This window comes from Ambystoma mexicanum, chromosome 10, assembly GCF_040938575.1.
Source record: "Ambystoma mexicanum isolate Mex_15411 chromosome 10, UKY_AmexF1_1, whole genome shotgun sequence".
In the NCBI taxonomy this organism is placed as follows: Eukaryota; Metazoa; Chordata; class Amphibia; order Caudata; family Ambystomatidae; genus Ambystoma; species Ambystoma mexicanum.
Genome location: NC_090932.1, coordinates 1158990463 through 1159014164, shown reverse-complemented (window position 1 = coordinate 1159014164; position 23702 = coordinate 1158990463). Strand labels below are relative to the sequence as shown.

Here is a 23702-nt window from a genome sequence, read left to right as displayed (position 1 = left end):
CGTGCTACTTCCGGGTCATACTGATGTTTTCGGTACTCGGATCTCGTCAAAGACATTCTCTTTTTGACTTTGTAGATCTCAAGGAGTTGTTGGTATTCCATTGACCTCGGGAGGTTCTGTTCATGAGATTTTTTTACTGATTCAGTGATTGACACAATGTCGCGTTGTTTCAAACGCAGTCTGTTACGGCCAGGAACCACAGATGGATCTTGTCTCCATTGCCTACGCTCCACCGAGTTGCTCTTATTCCATTCGGCTGCCACCATATTGTGGTCGCTGTGGTTAGTCATAACCACGTGGAAAGAGTCGATTTCCTGGAATGGATTGTCAGAGACGAAAATGTAATCTAATATTGACTTTTGACTTCCTCGTATCCAGGTTGGTTTGGCTGGAGTATCGCCCTTTATCGCTCCGTTCAGCATTACTAGGTTTCTTAGAGACATTTCATCAAGCCAGCGATCACAGTTTGTTTTTTCTCTGTGATTCGCCATTGCCTTAAGTTGAGAGATCTCGATCAGTTTCATATTAAGGTCTCCACACAGTATTATAAGTGCGTTTGGATCTCCTTCTAGTATGCTGTCGATTGCATCTAAGATGTCATCCTCAAATTTTAGATGTAGTTTCTTTGTTGTATTCCTATACACGTTTAAAATGTAGATGGTCTGATTGTTAATTGACGGACACACTGGTTCAATGCAAATCTTTTGCAGATGGGACGATAGATTCCAAGCTTCTTTAATTCTCAGACCGCTTTTTCTTTTGATCAGGGTTAATTGTTCCGACATTGGGCGACCTTTTCCTTTGCTAATCTCTGGACTGAAAACTACTTCGTAGCCTTCTACACACGGTGTACATGTTAACCATGTTTCTTGCATGCAGACAATATCGCTTTTCTCAATAACTCTGGTGTTGAACTCAATAAATGGTTGAACCCCCTCGTGTTCCAGGAGGTTATCACCAGCTTTCCCCTTTGGCATTAGCTCATTGGTGACCCATTTAATGATTTTGCTATCCATCCCCATGATTGGGACTCATCTTCAGTATTCAGTGTGTTTTTGCACTTCACCCTCTTTAAATCCTGAGTGTTATCTACTGTTATTCTGATTTTTTTCTGCTTTATCTCCTCAAACGAGTGTTGTATACCCCCACCTTCTTCATCCTGTCCATTTTTGTCTAGTTCTTGGTCTTCATTTATTAGACTTTTCTCCTGATGGCTTTTCAATTGTATTTCCTTTTCGGTTCTCAACTGAGCACCTTTATCTTTTGGATTATCACAGTCGTTTCCTCCCAGTGCATTATCTGCCTCATACACTTGGTAACCTGCGATCAACAATTGCCTCTCGCTCAGCATGATCATTTCCACAACTTTTTTCTCAGTAATGTGAAGCAGTACAAATTTCTGGTTTGAGTCTGCTATAATTTCCACCCTGTCAATTTGTGGGCTCTTTAGAGTTCTTCGCACCGGGATCTTTTGGAATATCTGCAATATCGTGTATCTGTTTAAAGCGGGGTCACTCTTTTTGAGATCGATTTTTTCCACCAGTACCCTGTATCGGGTGGAATTATGTTTTAGATTTGCAGCTGTGATCGATGGGTTTAGCTGTTTTTCTTTGACCTTTCGGAGAAAGTGCTGTAATTGATTGTGCCCCCACCATCGTTTGGCACTTCATGTCATTGCTTATTGGTTTGGTTGATAACCCGCTTGGACTACTCACAGCATTTTTTTTTTGTTGTATAATCCTTGCACGTTTCTCCTCCAACGTGCAAAAGCTTTTAACATTACCCTCTTTGGGCTCTTTGTTCTTTAACGTTGATTCTGCTTTTTTTGGAATAACAGGCCATAGGAAGGCTCTTTTTCCTAGTTGACCTGTCGCTCTCTTGTTTAGGTTCGATAGGGGTCTTGCATGTCGAAGTTGGCGCTCCTCTCATCTTGTCTTGTCTTGCTGGGTTTTCACTTCGCGTTCATCAGCTGTCTCAGTGGCGTTGTCTACCTCAACATCCTCTTCAGTCGGTGAGCTATAGGTTGACATATTCAGTAAACTTTCGTCATCCTCAACTTCCTCCTCAATCACCAGTGATGTTTTTATATTTCCTTCTTTTTCGTTTGTCTCCATCTGTCTGGTCTTGCTCTTAGCTGGATCTTCTGTGGCCGTTGTTCTTGCAGCCTCACTGGAGTCTGTGCTACATTTTTTGTTAGTTGCGCCCGTGGGCTCCGTATTGTTTACTGTGATGGTTAACACTTTAATGTTTCGGAAGAAGTTTGCAGAACTTCGTGGATTTTTGTTCTTCTGCACTTGGTGGTTTTTAGATTTATTTTTATGTTTACTCTGATTTCTGTCGACAGACCTGCCTTTCACACTTTGACCCGCGCTCCCTTTTGATTTTCTAGACTCGAAAATGTCAAACCATTCAGCTTCGTTCTTCTTTTCAGTTATAGCGTCGACTTTGCTGTTTAAAGGCGTCTGTCTCGCATCTTTTTCTTTCATACTCGGCCTTGGATCATCTAAAACTTCACTCTCACTTCCTGCCTCGTCATTTTCGATTTGTACAATCTCAATTAGGTCAGTTTCTTCGGCTCTCCTTTTTTTTGTTGGAGTTTTGAGGGCATTTTCCTTTGTGACCTTGCCACTTTCTTTGGTCTCTTTAGTAGGTTCCTTTTTTTATTGTTTTTCTCTTTGCTGCTTCTTTCACTCACTTCGTCAGAGGAGTCCTTTATCTTATTTGTTTTCTCTGGGCTGTCCATCGTCACAATTGACATTTCCAGGTCTGCTTCAGAACAGCAGTTCTTATTCTTCTTTGCTCTTATAGGCACAGATTTTATTTTTGACATTTTCTCATTTGTTAGTGATACGTCACTGTCTGTTGAGGTCGTGGCATGTGTTTCTGAGTTCAGTTGGATTTTTGATGGAAATCGATTCTCAATTGCATCCGCTCTATATTCACGATCTTTTTATAAGAGCGTCAAAGCTTGTTTCGTCACTCCTGCCAAGAGTCTTATCTTCGATTGTTGCTTTTAAGGACTCTCTTAGCGCTGTTAAAGATATGTCATTACCTCTTCTAGTTTCCACGACCTGTGCCGTCATGTCCATCAGATCTAGTTCGAGTTTTACAATTTGAGTTCAGAAGGGCGAGCAATGTTGTTTGGTCGCAAAGGCTCTAGTTTACATTTTCATAAACTTTCAACAACGGGGCCACCACTATCGTCGTTGCAGACATTAAAATGGGGCTCAACCTTCCAATTGTCTCTACTAGTGTCGTGACTTCATAAGGATTTTGAGGAGCTGGGGGTTGCTCAGATAGTTGTCTCACCTTTCTTGGATGGAGAGACTTTACTTTGTCCTCAGACTCAGATGATGCCTGACTTGGTGCTTGCTCACTTAATCTCTTCGATGTGGGCGTCAGACTCCGTCTTGTGTTACTTTGAAATCTTTTGTGTCCACCTTCGAGTTCTAAGTCAGAGCTTAATTTTCTTCGGCTCCTTTTTTGTGAAACTACAATCTCTTTGTTTCTAGCGTCATCACGTCGTGGAGGCTCTTTTCCTTAGTTCCTTGCCAATCTACTTGTGGAGATGTCCTTCCACATGAATGTGTTACTGAATTCCTTCGTTGTTTCGATAGATTGGAATTAATTTCTACTAGGTCTCTCAGGACTTGGTCCGCGAGCCCTACTGAGTCCCTTCTACGTGGTGCCTCAACAGTTCTTTCCTTTTTAAGTCTTTCTTTCCATCTCGCAGCGCGAGACCCCTCCTCATTGGAATCTCCTTTTATCACAGCGATACTGGTTTTCTCGCTTGACTCTAAGAAGGAGGAATCAGAGTCCGATGTTCTTCTTTTATTGTTTATTAATGCATGTTCTTTTCCCTTTTGAGTTTGTAGATTTAATGTTTTGCGATCCTCCTTGTGCATTGTAGCCACTCTTGTCCATGCCAGTATCTTTAAAGAGCCTGTGTGTATTGGATTTGATAAAGTCTCGGAGGGGACAGCCGCACGACCTGCTGGGGACACACTTTGTCCTCTCACACTCCTTGGAGATGACTCTTGTTAGATCAAACGTCTCTGCTGCTGTATCCTCTTCTGACGCACAAGTCGTTTTATTCAATTCTTTCCTTTGCTTATTGTAGTGTGATTCGTCTTTAGGTAAATCCACGCTCTCCTTGACTTTGTCAGAGTGGTCTCTGAGTCCTGTCTGGCCGTCCATATGGATAGGATTTGGGGTAACGTTCATAGACCTTCTCCTCTCAGTCTTAATTGCGATTGTTTCGCTCGTGGGTCTCAAGAATGAGTTTCCGGCACTAGATGTTGTCGCGGCAGAGCCGCAATGTACCATAGCAGTGCAGATATTCAGTCTCGACTCAACCCCGATTTTTATCTCTGCTTGTGTTTGCAACTCTTCTATTTCAGTTCTTATCGTGTCAGTGGTTTCCTCAGTTTGCATCGGAGCGAAGGGGGGGGGGGGGAGAGAGTCACTTCTTTTGTATCACTCTCATGTTAGCCCACTCCCCTGAGCCACCAGTGTCCCCCTCCATAGATTCATCAGCGCCATCGGTGTGCTCTGATTCACTTATCCCCTCGCAATCACTTACAATGCTCAACTCATCACTAGCTGAGCTGGCGACTTCTACCTCTCGGGTTAAAATTGAGCCATCTTTCCTCACATTTCTTGTTCTCAATGATTCAGCGTGGGGCTCAGAACATGCAGCGAGGTGGTACGGTGAGATCGCGCTCGTTGCATGTTGGGCCTCTGCTCCCACTGCTCTTTCCTCTATCACCTTTGTTGATGACTTTCCACGCGTCGCTGTGATAGGGGTATGTAAGCCCTTCATCGGGGCATTTGACATTACTTTCCCTCGCTTTGCGTGTGCTCGAGTGTTGGGTGGGGCAGTGTCTCCGGTCCTCATCCTTGAGACTTCCGGATCTCTCCAAACGCTCCTCACACAGGGCGCACTTCTCGTCTTTTTTCGTCAGAGATCACTTGCGGTAAACGCGGCGCAGCGGGCAGGAAAATAGGGGGAAGGTGCACGCGCAGCTGCTCTTACCAGTTCTATCCTGCGATCGTGTCACCTTCTGCTGGTGAGTATCCAAACCTTTCCGGACCTCCACGGACCACCAGGGAACACAGGAAACACTGTCCGCTCCGCTTTGTTTTGCTGGGGGATTTTAATGGCTGGCTCCTCCTCTCCAGTATAGCAATGGATGACAGACTGCCCCACACAGGAAACACATCTCATAAGGATGGCGGACATGGCATCAATGAATTCAGGCGAGTCGGTGTTGGGGCCATATGAGTTCACGAGCAAACATTTCTTGATAGCCAGAGTGCAATGGAGAATAACATATCTGCCCTCTGTATCAATGTGGGATGTGTGGAGTGCGAATTTTACCGATTTGTGGATGAGGGTCAAGACCTCTCTGGATTGAGTGGAGAATTGGGTGTAGAATCTGTTAGGGCCCCAGGACTGTGCAAGGTTGGATGATAGGTGTTTCAAAGCATGTGTCTCCTGCAACAGGAGCACCTTGATCCCGTGTCTCTGTGCATAAGCCGCAATCCTGCAGGACTTTGTGAAATTTGTCAAACCCAGGACATTCCATGTCATTATTTTAATAGCCATACTGACAATTCATGGGACATCCCAACCAAAGGATTTGTCTCTGTTTAACCCGATGTGTACAGCGGTGATACAAGTGCGCCTCTCAACAAAACCAGTCATTCCTTTCCTGACAATTTTATGATAACATTCCCCAACTTCCCCACCCCCCCACTGCCCCACTGCCCAAACCCAACTAGCAGTGCATAAGTACCCACCCTTGGAGTGCCCAACTGCGTGCCAATCCCAACTGGGCAACTCTTGACTAATAGCCCAACAGGGGCTTAACCGTAAACACTCTGCTGCAGTGGGGGCTACCGCTGCCGTTGACCCACTTTGATGATACATATTATATAATACATCATTAATCTTTGAACGGCTAGCATATCTGAAGATTACGAGGTAGCAAGTATGTTCTTAGGTAATGAGGACTGAACAAACATCGGCCCAGTCCGGTGCCGGGCCGTAAGGCTTAAGTATCAAGGTATAGGCCCAGTCTGTGCCATTCTGCTCAGGATGTTAAGGAATGTACCCCCTCCAAAAGAAACGCTCCTGGGTCCAGTCGTAAGGGCTATGTTAGGCCCGAGAAGGAGTAGAGGAGGGGGGACAGATACACCCCAGGAGGGGGCAGGCTTAAGGTGTGGTACAACTGGTGGGGCTCCCGAAGAGCAATGAGAGCCTTGATCCTAGTCGTCATCTACTGGTTCATCCGCGGGATCCGCCAGCGGGATCTGTGCCTCAATGAATTTAACTGCTTCGTCTGGGACCGTAAAGAAGTACACTTTGTTGCGGTAAGTAAATTTTAGGCGGGCTGGTAAGAGCATTGCATACTCAATCTTCCTTTCTCTCAGCCTCTTCTTAACGCCTCCGAATTGGCGTCGTTCTATCTGTACCCCTATGGAAAAGTCAGGGAAAATCCTAATAATTTGCGAGTCCAGCCTTAGCTCCCCGTCTCTCTAGCCAAGCGGAGTATACGGTCTCTGTCTTTATAGCTTAGCAGTTTTGCGATTATTGGTCTGGGGAAGTCTCCTGGTTTAGGCTGGGGGGCCAGTGAACGATGTGCTCTCTCCACCGTGAAGAACGGCGACAGCTTGGGGTTATCCAGGAGGTCTCTGAGAAGTTGTTCAACTGCGAGTTCCATGCAACCCTTTAGAGCGGATTCAGGAACCCCCACTATGCGAATACTATTTCTTTGCGACCTCGATTCGAGGTCATCGCACTTGGCTTTGACCGGTTTCATGTCCCGGACTAGCTCCGTGACTGTGTTTTGCAGGGTATGAACATTGTCCTCGTTAGTGCCAATCCTCTGCTCTGCCTCCGTGATTCTGGCCCCATGTTGGTCTAGTTTAGCTCTCAGTGAGGCCACATTTGCGTTGATATCGTCCAGTTTTCCATGGAAGGCTACAAAGTTTTTCATCAAGTCAGGCTGGGGGGGTTCCGGGTGGATATTGCCCTCTTGTGCTGCGGACGACGCCTGGTCCGCTCTGGGCGCTGCCTTGGTGATCTTATCCATGGCGCCCACCTTGCTGGATCCGCGTGCTCTGTTGGACATTGCTGTGATGGGAAGGAGCACCAAGGCAGGCGGTTTTGATGTTGACAGTAGGACAGGAGCTCTGTAATGGGATTAATAGCTGGTCTGTTGCTTAGCGTGCGGTTATCCGCGCTTAGTAGTGCAAGTGTTAGCCCCGACGAGTTAGGAATGGGCCAGGCCAGGCAGGGGAGCAGCGCTGTGTAAGCTGTAAAGCAGGGGCACCCAGAGGGGCTGTATGCCGGTGGGCTTAGCAGGTTCCGGCCTCAGGACCAGCAGGCGAATGTAGTTGTAAGGCGTCAGGAGGGTCCCCGTGTAGCCCAGCTCACTTCAAATTGTATTTAGGCTCTCTGGGCAGAAAAACACAGTTGAAAGGTGTGGGGGGTCCACTGGGCTAAGAAGCGTTGTTACTTAAGGCTGCAAGCGCCGGTGCGGATACGCCCCCTATGGTGCCCCGCACCGACCAGTCCATCCAGCAGTAGATCCCCGGCAAGTGGGGGGGAGAAGCCTTCCGTTGTGGGGTCCGCCTCCCGAAGTGAACACTGAGCGCAATGGAGGACTGCAGCGCCGCTCGCAGTATTGTAACGCTCACCTGGCTCCCACGGAGCCGCTGACCTGGTCTGGATTGCTGCGACCTCTTCAAGCATGATGTGCAGGATTCGAAACACCGACTGAACTGGACCCCCAAATCTGGCTTGTCTGGCCCGTAGAAAAATCTTTATGTAGGTGGAGAAAGGGGATTAACTGTCTGCAGAGTATTGTGATTGCTTCCCACCTCCCCTTTGCTCTTCTCGGACCACCTTCGAAATCCCCAATCAAGGCTCACCTTAATGTTTGAATGGATGAGCTCTCCATCCTGCTTCTGGTGCAGGGGCGCGTATTTGACCAGTTACTTCACTGGTTTCGGAAGGCGAAATGCCGTGAGTATGCAGTTTAAAAAGTTAAGTTCCAGAGTAGAGTCTTCTCTTTGTTTGCTTTTCTTAACCTGCGATCTGTCCTTATTTTCAGGTGCAGAGTGGAAGTGATGCTTCGAGGGATATTGCCGGAGATAAACTCAGGTGAGTTCGTGATAAAATGATCCCTTTAAATGTCTTTGAATCCCTCTAGTATTGTCTTTCTTTTTTCCCCCCTTAGGGGATGGGGTGCGGTACCAGGCCAAGAAGTGGCGCCGACCCGAAATGAGGAGTGGTTCCGTCAAATATGGCTAGGTAAGTCTTGTGACGGAAAATCAGGCTTTCCTCATTTGTTCCTAAAGCTCACCTTTTGTCTCTTCTTCTCCCCTGCAGCTGCAGAGATGTGGCGGAATGCCCAGAAGGTCGCGGTGGATAGTGAAGAGCCCACGAGGCAGGTGAGTGATGCGCGGCGCTGCAACAAGTAGCGCGATGCTTTTAAAGAATGTCTATCTTAAGGATCGCTGGCGTGATGGTTCCGGACACAGGTAGGAAGTTAGATTAAGTTCTTGGTTTTCACCTTTTCTCTTCCCTTCCTTCCTTTCAGGTATCCCAAGATCAAGGCAGGCGTGGCTGGAGGCAAGATGCAGGAGCAGGCACGGTGAGCGTTCAGCTGCTAGATGCAGAGCAACGCGAAGCAGGTGTGCCAGTCTGGGCGTGGTTTAAATAGCCTTGGAAGAAGTTCCAGGTAAGTATTCTTCCACGGTCCCCACCCAAGTAAAATAGTTCCTTTGATAAAATAGTCCCTCCTAAGCCTCATTTGGCTTGAGGCTTCATTCAGCATGGTCTGCGTCAGCTAAGTGCACCAAACACCCTCTTTTATGAGCCTGGCACCTATGGCGCCAGGACTGATGTCCAACATGAGCCTGGCGCCAAAGGCGCCAGGACAAAGTCCAAAGAGCCCCTATTAGGGGCCGCTGGGCTTTTACCCGAGGGCATGATGCCTGCTCCCAGGGGTGCTGGGCCTGTCCTGGTGCTCCGGGGGTAGGCATCATGACAAGTATTAGCTGCTCCTTCCACTTCCTTATAAGGTGCTTCACCCCACAGAGCCCGGGATCGGGCCACCAGTGCTTCCCACCGCACTAGTCGTCACCTGGGCCAGGGCACAACAGCCGTCCCGCAGCAGGTCTAAGGCCGGCCGCCACACACCGCCGCCGCGGTGAGCGCCGCAGGGGCGGGAGGGCGGGCCATGGCGAGTGTCACTAAGGAGATGGGATCCCGGGCCTGGGCCGTCGCGGATCGCCGCCGCGCCCAGAAGGGGACGAGTGTTGTTGGTGTTGGTGGGGGGTAGGGGCAAGCTCCGGTCACCCCGTCAGCGAAGCAGGGCCGGGGAGAGCCCAGCAAAGGTACAATGGGGCGGCAGCGCCGCTCATACACCCCCAGGGGGGCACCTAGGGTAGCCGCCTGTAGTCGGCAGGGCCCGCGGCGGCAAGGTGCAGGGAGCTCCGGGTGGCGTCGCAGGGCGGCAGCGGGGTCCACGTGTCTCTGCGGCAGGCCGCCCCGGCAGGACCCCGGGGGGCTTGTTGTCTGGATTCTCACTGTGGCAGCGGCGGCGCTCCAAGTCCGTCTCAGCAGCGCGGCTCACGGGCTCCAGAAGGCAGGCCCAGCTGGTGTATCGGGCCGGCTGGATGTATCTCGGCCGCAGATGAACCGCAGGCAGCGGTTTTCGTACAGTATGTGCAACGTGCTTAGGGGAACAGTCCAGGGTAGTTTCTGGGACCAAGGATGGCAGGATCACGCCGTTGTTTGCAGATAGTAATTTGTGGGTCACAGAGCTCTGGAGCTAGGCGGTCATCTTGCTGGCTGCTCAACAGCGCCCCCCAGGAAGGTATCCTTCTGGAACACATTCTTCAGTTCACAGGTACTGTGGGTACATCAACCTTTTGCCATTTGGGGTGCTTCCTACCTTGGGGAGTGCCATTTTACCCTCTTCTGAGTTGACATCAGCTCCCTTGCACTGGCCTTTCAGCTTGTGCTTCTTCAAGGCGACTCCTCTCGAGTTATGATTTCGCTATTTGAACTACTGACAATTAAGCACGTTCTAAGAAGAGAGCATCAGAACTTTGAACTGTCCTATTGACTTTGGCTGTCCTGGCACGCTCAATGCCCCCTTCTGAACCTATTGCCTTTGGCAGTGTTTGTTCCCTTACAGGTTTTGATTGTTGAACACTTATTGCTGGGATAAAAGACTGCCTGCATCCCTCTGAGAGAATCCAACAGTTTATTTTGTAGAATACCAGTTCTGATACAACTATAACCTTTCCCTTCCTTATAACTCAATACTGCAAGGGTGATACAAAATAAGTGTTATTACTGACCTCAAATGACGTCACTCAATGTGCTGGAAAATGTATAACATATCAAAGAACTACTCACCTGTTGCTTTCTCTTTTTAATTGAATCCTAACTTGGGATCAATGTTACTATTAGTTGCTGCTTTTTTAAAGAATGCTTTAAATATCTTTGTGTATATATAAATACTTATTTATACTACAACTTTAAGTTTTAAGTGTTTACTTCGATACCTGCATTTATTGATTTCATTGTACAGCTCTACAGCTCACATTACCCCTCTTAAGATAAGCCTGGCTGCTCAGGCACACTACCAACCTGTGTAGTACAGGCTTCTATAAAAAGGTGGGTTACCGAATACCAAAAGATAAGTTACTGCACTAATTGTTACTGAGCGTGGAGTCTTGTACTGTCTCAGTTGAATGGTTTTACAAAGCCCTTAGCTGGACTTCAGAAAAACTGTCCTAACAACCCTCATTCAGGATAGAAGAGAATGGTATCCAGGTGGCTTACGAGTTAATTAGTCCCCCCACCAACTTAAAGGAAGAAGTTGTCCGTGAAGGGGCTTCTCTGTGGAGGTGAACTTGGCGATTTGTACCTGCAGCAGGGCTCCACCGGGCAAACCAACGGTCCAGTAGTTGCAGCAGCCGTCCTCTTCCAGCTCGTCTTCGGTTCTTTCGTTCCAGTGGTCGACTCTGCTTTCCAGTCCAAGAGACTCCCCTTTTAAACCGTTTTCTCCCATTCATTCCAGCCTAGCTGCCACTCACCCACCAGGGTGGCTGTCCTTTCCGGAGAGTCAGCCAGTAAATCATACCCGAGTGCATTTAGGTCTCCTAGGAGACTAAGCACAGGGAGTTTCTGGTACCTCCCTCACTTCCTTCCCACCCCAGACACTCAGGCGCCAGAACAAGGGAACCAAACCTGGTTTGGCACGCATATCAAAACTCTAGAAGGACCTTTCCACAAAGAAATGGCGATAAAAGAAGACTGGGACCTGTTTAAACAAAGGAGGCACAGACGCCACCACATACCCTACTGTTTACTATCAGCAACAAAGGGTGCGTGGAGCATACAATCTCCAACCCATTGGCACTCTAATGGTTGGGGCACTGCTGCACCCTATACAATACGTCGAAGGGCACAATCCAGTCGGTCCTGTGTGGGGCTTGTCAGGGCGAAAAATAAGACTTGAGCTATTACACCACCTGGAGGGACTCCAATTACTCCCAGTCCCTGTAGAGGCCATCCAGCTAAGCTTCACAGGGGGATACTCAGCGGCTTGCCCAGGCCCTTAAATGCTCACCCAGTGACTGTGGCCCACTGCATATGGACTAACCGGGTTGAGGCAGAACCTACTGTGTGGGACTGTGCCTGCTCAGGGCACCTGACGGCAGAGCAAGCCACATCAAGTTTCCTCACGGATCTGGATACATACGCTTGTGAACTTGACCAGTGTCTACTGGTAGGTGGACCACCTAATATATATCTCAAGGTCCATCCAACGGGATGCAAGCCCACCTGAACCACCCCCATCACTCAAAGGCTGCATTACCACTCTGGGCTCACTCCCGATCATAACTTCTGGCTCTGGGGAACACAGCAAACACCCCTTCCAGACTCTTGGCTCTGAACTCGCATCTGTGGTCCACGTACAAGGCCATCGGGGCCCTGAAACCCCGTCCGAGGATCCGCTACGACGTAGTCCTTGGCCCCAGGCCGGGTCCACTTGCAAAGGCTAGGGACTGACACTGCCCAAAACCCACTGGATGCCAGATATACGTACCAGACCACCTGCGTGGGCACTGATCTTTGGTGAGGGCAAGCACCTGCCGCGTGGAATCACCTCTACTTCTCCTGTATTCGATCAATGACTGGGGACCCTACTGAGACCATGACAAAGGGAGCCAACAAAAAAGAAATCCATCAACATGTTCGCCAAAGTCCGGGCTAAGTCAACTGAAGTCGCTTCAGGATCTGAGTCTACCACGTCAGTACCTCCTGAATCCACTGAGTCACAGTCAATGATGGAATTTATGCGTGAAGGGTTCACCGCTCTTCACTCCAAGCTTAATATAAATGGCACCATATCATCAATTAAAGCCTACATGGAAAAAACGGACAGTGGATCTCGGAGGCCGAGTCAAGGGCGGGGGTTGCAGAAGACAACATAGCTGCCCTTCGTGCGGAGGTCTCCACACTTTCCATGCAGGTGCTCGATGTTGCTAAGAAGAATGAGGATCTTGAATCGCACTGAAGGCTCAATATTCTCTGCATTATTGGGGTTCGAGGATAGAAATGAAAGCACCATGGAGGAATATATTGAACGTACTCTTCTGAAACTGCTCGATTCCCCGAAGCTCTTCCCACAATTTGCGATAGAGAGGGCCCATCGCCCCCTGACAGCGAAACCAAAGTCGGGTGCACCTCCGCGCCCTGTCATAGCAAGAGTTTTAAATAACCGTGATGCATTACTTAGGAAAGCGAGATCTAAAGGTGAACTCTTTCTAGGCTCCTCCAGAATCCACTTGTACCCCGACTTTTCATTGTCAGTCCAACGGGAATGCAAAACCTTCCTCGCGGCCAAGAAAAGATTACGAGAATTGGGGGTTAAATACTCAATATTGTATCCAGCTAAGCTCCGGATCGAACACTCAAATCAAGTTTTCTTCTTCATTATTCTGGAAGAGGCCTCCAAATTCTTTGATGAACATTTTCCCGGTTGATTATACCTATTTCTATGACTGCAGTCACACTGTCAGCTATTGAGTAAGATATGTCAGATCTAAGTGTTCCTCTGACCTTGGGGGGCCGGAGATCCTACAGTGCATCCTCCTACTGTTCCGATTTCTTATTCCTGTTATGATTGTAGACTATTGTTATGGTTTGACCACCTGTCTCAGTTACCTTCGATGTTAAGTACCATGAAAATCCTTAAGATGTTCCCACTTCCTGAAGCATTGCCGCTCAGGGTCAATGCACAGGCCCCCAGGCATTGATGCCGCTGTTTTTGGTTATGTTGGATAAGGGTCGGGTTCTCATTCCTCTGTTTGGGAGAGGGTTGTGGGTGGGAGGGAAGGGAGTTATGTTGGAAAATGCTTGACATGCAGGAAAGAAGTGGAATCAGTGACTGCCGGCAGAAGTTATGGTTACTATGTCTCAGATCCGGACTCCCGGATGCTTATTGCATACCTTGTAATATTCATGTTTCTTGTCTACTTAAATGGTCGATAACAACCTGGTCTGTATGAGTTGGAATGTACAGGGATTGGGTAATTACAAGATGATGCAAAATTTACAATTGTATGTTGAGCGCCAGGGTGTGAAATTACTTTTTCTGCAAGAAACCCATGAACGTACGGAGGGGTGTGAGATTTGCTAAGGTATGGGTCCCTCAGAGATACTACATAGACTATTCTACTCAAAAATCGGGGAGTCATGATCCTGATCCAGAGGGACGACCTCCCGGTTGAATTTTACAAGCAATATAAATCTCGCCTGATCCCCCACCTTCTAACACTATGCGAGGAATCCTGCGAAGTGGGTACATTACCCCCCCACACCCCTTTCGGGAGGCCATAATAACCGTCTTACTCAAACCTGGCAAACCTCCCACTCAATGGGGATCGTACCGCCCCCTTTCTCGGATTAACTGATGCCAAGATCTATGCTAAAATATTAGCCCTGTGATTAGCCCCATACATCCCTACATCATTCACCCAGATCAGGCGGGATTCATCCCAGGACGGTCCACCTCCCTTAATTTGCAGTGTCTGTTTAATATTATCAGTCAAATTGATCCGAGTACTCAGGCAGTGGTGGCTATACTGGACATGCAGAAGGCATTTGACTGTCACAGAGCTCCCTCTGACGAGTCCTTGAGAAATGTAATTTTGGGCCCCGTTTTCGGTCCTGGGTCAAACTGCTCTACTCCGAACCGATGGCCAGGGTCTGCACTGAAGACAGATGCTCACCTCTCTTTCACATATCCAGGGGCACGAGACAGGGCTGTCCCTTTTCTCCATTAATCTTTGCATACCCATGGAGCCCTCGGTCAGACAGGATGCGTCACATTCATGCTCACAGGGGTCTAAGACTGTCTGGGCCACCGGACATTGTTTCCCTATATGCGGATGACGCTCTACTCTTTATTCGGTCACCAGCGGACAACCTCGCTCCTATCCTGGAAGATGTCACCCGCTTTGGACAGATATCACGACTCAGGGTGAACTGCTCCAAATCGTCCTCATTCCCACTTACTGAGGCCAGGGTTCACCTTCCCGACCCCGCTCTTGGATTCGCCTGGTCACAAACCGAAATTACTTACCTCGGGGTAGTGGTCGCCTGCCAGCCCACTTTAGTATTCAAGGCTAACTATCAAAAGTATCTCACCACACTCACCAGGAAATGCTCTGGCTGGCCGAAACTCCCAATTTCTCTGGCGGGTAAAATCAGTATCTTAAAAATGATCATACTCCAACTTCTATATGATTCCTCAACATACCCCTGTGGCCTGGAAATGACTTCTTTCCAACACTAGACCGCACAATCAACATATTCTTGTGGCACTCTGGGGCGGTTCGCCTCAAACTTGCTACATTAACTACTCCTATGGATAATGGTGGTCTCAGTGCTCCCAACTTTGGTAGATATCGGTTGGGTGCAATTCGGGTCACAGTGGTTTAACACTACGAATCATCCCACACATACTAGGCTTGAGCGTCTGGCGGTTGAGGGCGGGATATTAGATCCTTGGTTCTCTCTCCCCTTCGTCAAAGAACTGACCCGCAGGACCCTGTAGGCACTACGTCCCTGGCTCCATTTAAAATATGGCAGTTACCCAGAGCTTCCCGTCCCTTCCTTGGCCTACCTCTCTGGAATTTACTTCTGGAAGCTCCCTGTGTTCCTCAGACTGCGGTACGCCATTGGACCACTGCAGGCTTTGAAACTATTAAAGATATCTTCGACCAAGGTAACTTCTTGGAACGGCCGGACCTACCTGAAGCCCTACGGCAGTAGCCTTCTTCATGGCGTCAATACTCATGACTTCGCCAACTCCTGAAGAAGAGATACCTAAACTTCCCCACTATTCCCCCGGATGACCCAATACTCGCTGAAATTTTAAATGCCAGCGCTTCCGGAGGGAAAGTTTCCAGGATGTACATCCTTCTCCAGGCTAGGGCTATTCTATCGTTTGATAAACTGAAACGCTCATGGGTGGAGGATTCAGGAGCTGAAATGACAGAACAGCGCTGGAATTGTTTATGTGCTCCTATCCGTAATTTATCATTTAACTCCCAGTTTAAACTAATCCAATTTAAAGTTTTGCATAGATACCACTACACCCAGATTAGACTGCAGCGCATCTCTCAGGACCACCCGCTAGGTACGCTAGATGTGGATCCGGAGATGCAACATTCATACACATGATTTGGTCCTGCCCGCACTGGCTCAATTCTGGGAGCAGATCTGTTGCACGATGTCTGATATCCTTGACTACACTATCACGCGTCCCCACTGAAATGCGTCTTCCGCATCCCCACTGAAATGTCTCTTCAATGAACTTCCGGGCCTTGCCCGGGACTCCAAAAAGTTGGCAGGGCTTTGCATTCTCCTTGCAGTACTTTGTGTCTTGCTATGCTTGCTCCGTCCTGGGGCGCCTACGCATTCACAGTGGTTTAATGCCGTGACCTGGGCCTCGGACACATAAGAGGCCGGGTCGAGCCTACAGCCGCCAATGTCCAAACTAGGAACATCTGGTCCCTGTTTTGCTCCTATGTTTCTTCTATCTCAGCCAATGAGGACGATGAATCGACTGAACTCCCTCATCCCATATCCATGCTGCTACTTGAACTAGATAGATATTTTTGTTTTCATATGTAAAAACCAGAGATATGTGATGTGCTCACCTCCGCGCATGCTTACAAAGACAGCACTCCAATTGCTTATGACAAATTTGTATCGGCTGATTACTGTATACCGTTCACTCTTCTGTTGACATGTCAAGCTCATAAAAAAAAAAAAAATAGAAAAGTGTAGCAGGTGACTTCTGTTCCTGTGTAGCTCTGCAGATCTCACTGTACCTGGACTCAGTCGTGGGGACAAGAGGGAGGATTTCAGGGGACTACTGCACTGACATGGGACGGTCACCGCTCCTAATTGGCAATCTTCAAACTAGTGGCACTTAGGTGTTTCAGCTCCTCGTGACTACCGCAAATAGCAACACTGTGGTTCCTGGCTATCAAGATGGACTTTCCTTGCTTCTGGGGTCCAGCACTCTGTTGAGGCTGCTCATGATCGGTCAGTCTGCTTCCTGGGAGTCCACAGGATCTTTCTGGGGTTCTTGGCCGACTTAAAAGCAACGCACGCAAACTGGTGTTCCTCTCCCTGGCATTTCGGTTTACAGCAGCAACTCTGGAAATACAACCAGCTCCGAGAGAATGTCCAGGTGGCTTACTTTGGAGTTGATTGGTCCCACCAACTCAAGGGGAGAAGTCGTCCTTGCAGGGGCTTCTCTGTCGATACGAATTTGGAGTTTCAGCACAGCAGCAGGGCTTCCCCGGGCAAACCAACGGTCCAGGAGTTGCAGCAGCGTCCTCTTCAGTTCTTCGGTTCCTTCGTCCAGTGGTTGACTGCCTTGCAAGCCAAAAGCCTCCCCTTTTATTCAGTTCTCTCATGTTCATTCCAGCCTAGCTGTCTCTCACTGAGCAGGGTGGCTTGTCCTTGCCGGACAGCCAGCCGGCCAATCACTACAGAGTGCATTTGGGTCTCCCAGGAGACTAAGCACATGGAGTTTCAGGCACCTCCCTCACTTCCGGCCCACCCCCAGACACCCTGGAGCCAGAGGCGGGCTTCACACGTGAATCACGCCAAAGGCAAAGCGAACAATGGGACCAAACCTGGTTTGGCACGCAGAGTAAATCTCAAGAAGGACCTTTCCACAAAGAAATGGCGAAAAAAGAAGACCGGGGCCATTTGGACAAAAATGGCACCCTTGGGTGCTTTACTGCAGAGGCACCCCGTGGTAAATGCACACCACGGTAGTCAAAACTAAACCACTGCCACCAGCCATTCATCTAAGAACAGTTAACAAAAAAAATGTACATGAGAAGCTAGACAAAGGGGATACCTTCTAACCCCTCCAGCATCCTATTGTAAGACAGTGTGTGCTATGTCTAGAAAGCTACAAATGTATGTAAAGTCAAATTCACTTTACAGCTCTGGGAAACAGTAGTTTAGCCCAGAGAAGGTATTTAAACCTTTGTGAAATCTGAAAGACTTCACTGTGCCACTACACTGAAGGTGCTGTGTGACAGTGTAAAAGATGATGCCTATGGAGTTTGTCAGGCTCCCTAACCAAAAAAACAGTGTACAAAATCACATTAAAATAAATGACTCAAGGTAAAGAAATCAAGTCCTCAAAATCCAGCAAAGTTGCTGGGGGTCTGGTCTCTACGGAAGAGGGAATTAGCACAGTTATGCGAATTCTCCCAAACACTTAGTTTGACTTTAGAAAAACTGTCTTAACACTTAACCTATTAGTGCATTGTTTATCTCTTTCCTTTTCCCTTTCCTTGATGACTATTATATTTTGAATTAAAACGTAGTGTGTGGAAGCTCTCATATATGGTGTGGAACGAAAAGTGCAAAGTGCACCCGTTAAAAAGCCCACGTCACCTCCTTTGAGCTGCTCTGCCACAAAACTCTTAGAGAGCATGGTGAACTTTGGGGAATCATTTGTAGTACCCTAGTTAGGAATATATACCGGATGACCCTCACCACAGGAGAATCTCCACAACAGGCTCTAAATTGCATACACAAGGTGCTTCAAATCTTACATTAAGAATTTGACAATCCGAATGAGGTTAGATGTACATTTCACCTGGTTCTTGCCGGCATGCTCCATGATCTTCTCGTAGACAATCTCATTCATAATTTGGAAACGTTTGATGGCTTTCTTTTCTGTGATCCCCACATAGGTCTGCTCCAGGGGCACCGGGCGAAAGCTGTGGGAAAGAGACATGTGAGTCTAATAAGAAATTATAAGAGTGAAACAGAGGCAAAGAGAAAAATCTGAAGTCGTTTTTAACTTTCTTTTGCCAACTGTGAAAAGGGCAGTAAACAGACCTGGCAGAGCAGAAGCCAGAGCAAACCCTACCCCACAGGGGGATGGTAGTAGTTGAGTGCCACATTTGCTGTCCGCACCGCAAGTGCCTGCTTGTATCTGAATTGTACCACTTTGTATCACCCCAGAGCTTTGCAAACAAACTCTGAAACCTATTTCCATCATTCTTACCAATACCCCAATACTTACTTGGGAACTTGCAACAGCACGGCCCCATGACACGAACTGGGACGCTAGTCAATGCGGGCAGACATTGTTACAGCACTGCGCCCCTGTGCGTTAGACAGGGATTGGGCTTTGTTCTTTTGTAAATGCTGTTCCTTTTAACATCTTGTTAGGAAAGATGGTCTTTCTGCAACTTCCCCTCCATAGTTGCTATGGGCCACCAAACCTTTTGTTTTGTTTAACCCTTTCTGACTCGAGGGGAAGTAAAGCCTACAGCTTCACTTTCACTGCCTTTTACTCATTTGTTATGGGGAATCTGACCAGTCCTTCAGACTATCAGTACTGGGAAACAATGTTTCCCTTTTAACTTTTAAATGCTTTAGCTGAACAGTGCCAAGGTTAGGACTGTTTATCTGAAGTCCAGGACTTAGTAAAATCATTCAACTGAGGCAGTACACAACTCCACTCTTAGTATAAAGCTGTACCACTGTTAGGGAGAATGCTCGATTCTGTGCTAATTTCCATCAACCCTAGAGACCCCAAGCTCTTTTGCTGGACTTTAGGACTTAATGTTTATCCTGGAGTGAGTGAGAGACCTTTTTCCTCACTCACTCATGTATTTATGATCTGATTTGGACTGTTTTTTTTGGTTGTGGAGTCTGAAAAACTCCATAGGCATCACCTTTTGAACTGTGACACACAGAACCTTCAGTGCAGTGTCACGGAGAAGTCCCTTGGATTTCTCATAAGGTTTAAATACCTTCTCTTGGATAAACTGTTTCCAAGAGCAGTAAAGTGAAATTGACTTTACTTACCTTTTTCTCTATGTAGACCCAGCGTACACCATCTTATGTCGAGTGCTGGGGGGCTACTTACTAGCCCCTTTGTCTACTTACTCATGCAACATTTTTTAGGTTACCATCACTACAATAATGGCTGGTGGCAGTGGTTTAATTTTCCTACCATTGTGCGTTTTCACCACAGACTGAATCCTCAGCTGCAGTATTGCAACCCATGCATTTGCCAAAATGACCCGGTCTTCTTTTTTCACCATTTCTTGCTTGTGAGGTCTTTCTTGGGTCTCTACGCGCCAAACTAGGTTTGGTCCCTTTGTTTTGTCTGGGCTTCAGCGCTGAAACCCACCTCTGGCTCCAGCATGTCTGGAAGGGCAGGAAGCGAGGGAGGTGCCTGAAACTCCCTGTGCTTAGTCTCCTTGGTTACAGGAATGCACTCAGAGGTGATTGGATGGCTGTCCTTGGAGGACAGCCACCCTGCTGTGTGAATGACAGCTAGACTGCGAATGAATGGTAACGACCTGCACAAAATGCGAGGTCTTTTGCAAGGAAGGAGCGTCAACCACTGGACGAAGGAACCAAAGAAAGAACTTGGAAGAGAAACCAAAAGAAAGTGTTCAAATAAAAATACGAGAGAGTGAGAAAAAGGGTCTCACTCTTTCCAGGTTAAAAATTAAAAGTCCTAAAGCCCAGCAAATGTGCTAGGGGTCTCTAAGGTAGAGAGGAATTAGCACATTTCTGAAAATTCTCCCCAACACTCGTACCCCCCCAGACTAAGGGACAGGAGGATTTAATCCACCCCTGGATATCTCCTTACTCCAGTCGGTCATACTTTCTGGAGAGACCATCAGCATTTTGGTGATTACACCCTGACCTGTGTTCAATGGTAAAATCAAACCCCTGAAGGCTGATTGACCATCGTAACAATTTAGGATTTTCCCCCATCATCTACATTAACCATCTCAAGGGTTGGTGGTCTGTTTGAATTACAAAAGTAGATCCATACAAGTATGGTCTAAACATCTTCAAAGACCACACAATAGCAAAACATTCACGTTCTATGGTTGCCCATCTTGTTTCAGGTTCCTTCAGTTTTCGACTGATGAAGCAGATTGGGTGTTCCCTGCCTTTCTCATCCAGCTCACTCAGAACTGCACCTATACCTGTATTGGAAGCCTCAGTTTGTACAATAAAGGATTGGTTGTAGTCAGGAGCTCTCAAGACTGGAGCATGACAAAGGGCTTTCTTAAGAAATGCCTTAGTGCACTCCTCATTCCACCTGACCTTCTTGGGGAATTTGGGTGAGGAGATCACATTCAGGGGAGAAACTATGGTCCCATAGTTCTCAATGAAGTACCTATAGTAACCTGTGACAGCTAGAAAGGCTCACTTGGGTTTGAGTAGTAGGGGTGGCCCAGTCTTGTACAGCCGGTACTTTGCTAGGCCATGGCCTTATTTCAACTCCTCCCACCTCATGTCCAAGATGGGTCACTTTACTCTAACCAATTTGACATTTTCTTGCCTTTATGGTTAGATGGGCCTGCTCAAGAGCCTCAAAACATTTCCAAGGTGGTCAAGATGTTCTTTCCAAGTAGGGCTGAACACTGCAATGTCATCCAAGTATGCCATGCAGAAGTCCTCCATCCCATTCAGAACATGATTCACCATCCTTTGGAATGTAGCAGGTGCATTCTTTAGTCCAAAAGGCATAACCTTAAACTGGTAGAAGCCTCCTGGAGTTGAAAATGCAGTTTTCTCCTTGGCATGGTCTGTCAGAGCTATTTGCCAATAGCCTGATGTTCGGTCAAATGTACTGAGGAACTTGGCTGAACCAAGTTTGTCCACCAGCTTATCTGTCCTAGGTAAACGATGGGCAACAGTCGTGGTGACTGCATTAAGAGCTCTATAGTCCACACAGAATCTCAACTCCTTGGATCCTGCCGTTGGCACTAGTACAACTGGACTAGCCCATGGACTTGTAGATGGCTCCATTACCCCCAGAATCAAGCATCTTCTTGACCTCTTCATTAATGTGGGTTCTTAATTCTGTAACCCCCGCTTCTGACAGGGAGACGGTCATCAGTGAGAATATCATGCTTGCCCCAAGGGGTCAAGCCTGGTGTCAGTGAAAACAGAAGGGCAAACTGATCTAACAGAATTTTGCACTCGTCCCGTTGTTCCAGAGGGCGATCAGAAGAGATATTAAAGAGTTGTCCTCTGAGGAGGTCAGGTAGAGGCTCACTCTCCTACTCCTCTTGATCAGGGGCCAAGAGCAAAGCTGTTAGTTCTGTTCTAGAGACATTGGGCCTCATTACAAGTTTGACAGTGGACTTGCCGGTAAATCCGGCAGGCTGCTGCCAAACTTGCAAATATTTCCGGCACACGCGAATGGGCAATTACCGGGTCATTACGGCCCTGCCGTACCCGGTAATTGCCCATTCGCGGGCGCTGGAATAAAATGCTCCCCATTCCCATTGGAGCCCCATCGGGCTCAATGGGAATGGGGAGGTCGGATGCACCGGCACCATTCGTGAATGGTGCCGGTGCATGCAACATGCTCTGCTCGCGGGTGCCTGTATGCCCGCCAGGTCAGACCTGGCAGGCGGGAAGGCACCCGCGAGCAGAACTCGTAGTTTGCCGGTCCGGTAACAACGGTACAGGCAGGCTTACCGGTACCATTGTTACCGGACCAGCAAACTTGTAAGGAGGCCCACAGACCTTTAGGCAGTTGGTGTGAAAGACGTTGGAGGCCTCCTTGGGATTGCCCAAATCCGCCAAATAATTGACCTCTCCAAGTTTGCGCACAACCTTGAAGGGTCCAATCCATTTGTCCTCTAAGGCCCTCTGCCTTATAGGTGCCATAACTAGAACTAGCTGGTCTTCAGTAAACTCAACCATGTTGGCCTTCTAGTCATGCCAATGTTTAACCAGAGCCTGACCTGCTTTCAAGTTAAATGAAGCTTCTGTCATGTGTGTCATTCTCCTTCGGAGACCTAGCACATAGTCAGTGACTCTCACTGGCTTGTGGAAAGGAGCACTCTCCAACCCTTCCTTGATTAGGTCTAAAGGACATCTAACCGGATGACCATAGAGGAGCTCAAAGGTGCTGAATCCAACCCCTTCCTGAGGGACGTCTCTATAAGCAAAGAGAAGGCATGGCAGCAGAAGGTCCCACTTTTTTCTAAGGGGTTCTTATAAAGCACCAATCATGCTCTTCATTGTTCTATCAAACCTCTCTACCAACCCATTCGTTTGGGGATGGTAGGCTGTTGAGAACTTGTAGATCACTCCACAGTTTTTCCACATGGCCTGAATGTAGTGGGACACACAACTGTTCGCCCAGAGTTAACCTCTTTAGGAAAACCTACCCAGGTAAAAATACCAAGGAGGGACTTAGCCACTGCCTGAGCAGTAACAGTCCTCAAAGGTATGGCTTCAGGATATCTGGTAGCATGGTCTACCACAACCAATATACATTGGTTGCCTGAAGATGTGGGAGGGTCTAAGGGACCAGCAATGTCAATCCCTACCCTCTCAAAAGGAGCTCCCACCACTGGGAGAGGCACCAAAGGTGCCACATTCTTGGCTCTACTCTTGCCAGATGTCTGATAAGTGTGACAGCTTCTACACAATGTATCTGCATCAGACCCCATCTTTGGCCAGTAGAAATATAGAGCAATCCTTTCCTTGGTCTTACAAGTGACCAGCTAAAGGAATCTCATGGGCTAACTGTAGAAACTGGGGTCTCACCTCCTGAGGCACTACAAGTCTTCTATAGTTAGTCCCCTGGGGTAGACTCACTAGGCTCACTGTAAAGGAGGTCATCCTCCCAGTGCAGCCTATGCTTCCCTGGCTCTTGCCCTTCCAGCTGGGAAGCTGCCTGTTGGCAAAGTCCTTCAAGAGTAGGACACTATGACCTCTGCTCAAGTCTGCCCTACAAGGGGCACCTTCTGCAAGCAAAGCCTGCAGCTCAGTATGGTCTTTAGGATCCAGATCTCCAACAGGGGGAAGGACTTCTTCCAGCTCTGTTCCACCAGTAGCTGATTCACCAACCTCTGGTTGGTCCTCCCACTCAGCCGGTGGAGGGGTCACAGGTGTGACCTTGGACTGTCCTCTACGGGATGTCCTTGTCTTATGAACATGGGAGACACCTTTCTTCTTTCCGGAGACCTTGGGTTTCCCAGGTGTCTCTTTCTTGTTCCTAGAATAAGAAGGTAGTTCTTCCTGTGGACTGGCAGTTATAGGTTCTTCTGTAACTACCCATTGA

General features: G+C 48.0%; 1 protein-coding gene across 1 annotated transcript in view; it reads right to left on the bottom strand.

Annotated features, from left to right (window-relative positions):
* SNRNP200 (small nuclear ribonucleoprotein U5 subunit 200) overlaps positions 1–23702 on the bottom strand; it is a 983530-nt gene that overhangs the window by 501727 nt on the left and 458101 nt on the right. The window contains exon 16 of the mRNA XM_069619090.1: positions 18234–18357. Coding sequence (XP_069475191.1) covers positions 18234–18357 — 124 coding nt within the window. The remainder of the gene's footprint in view (positions 1–18233; positions 18358–23702) is intronic.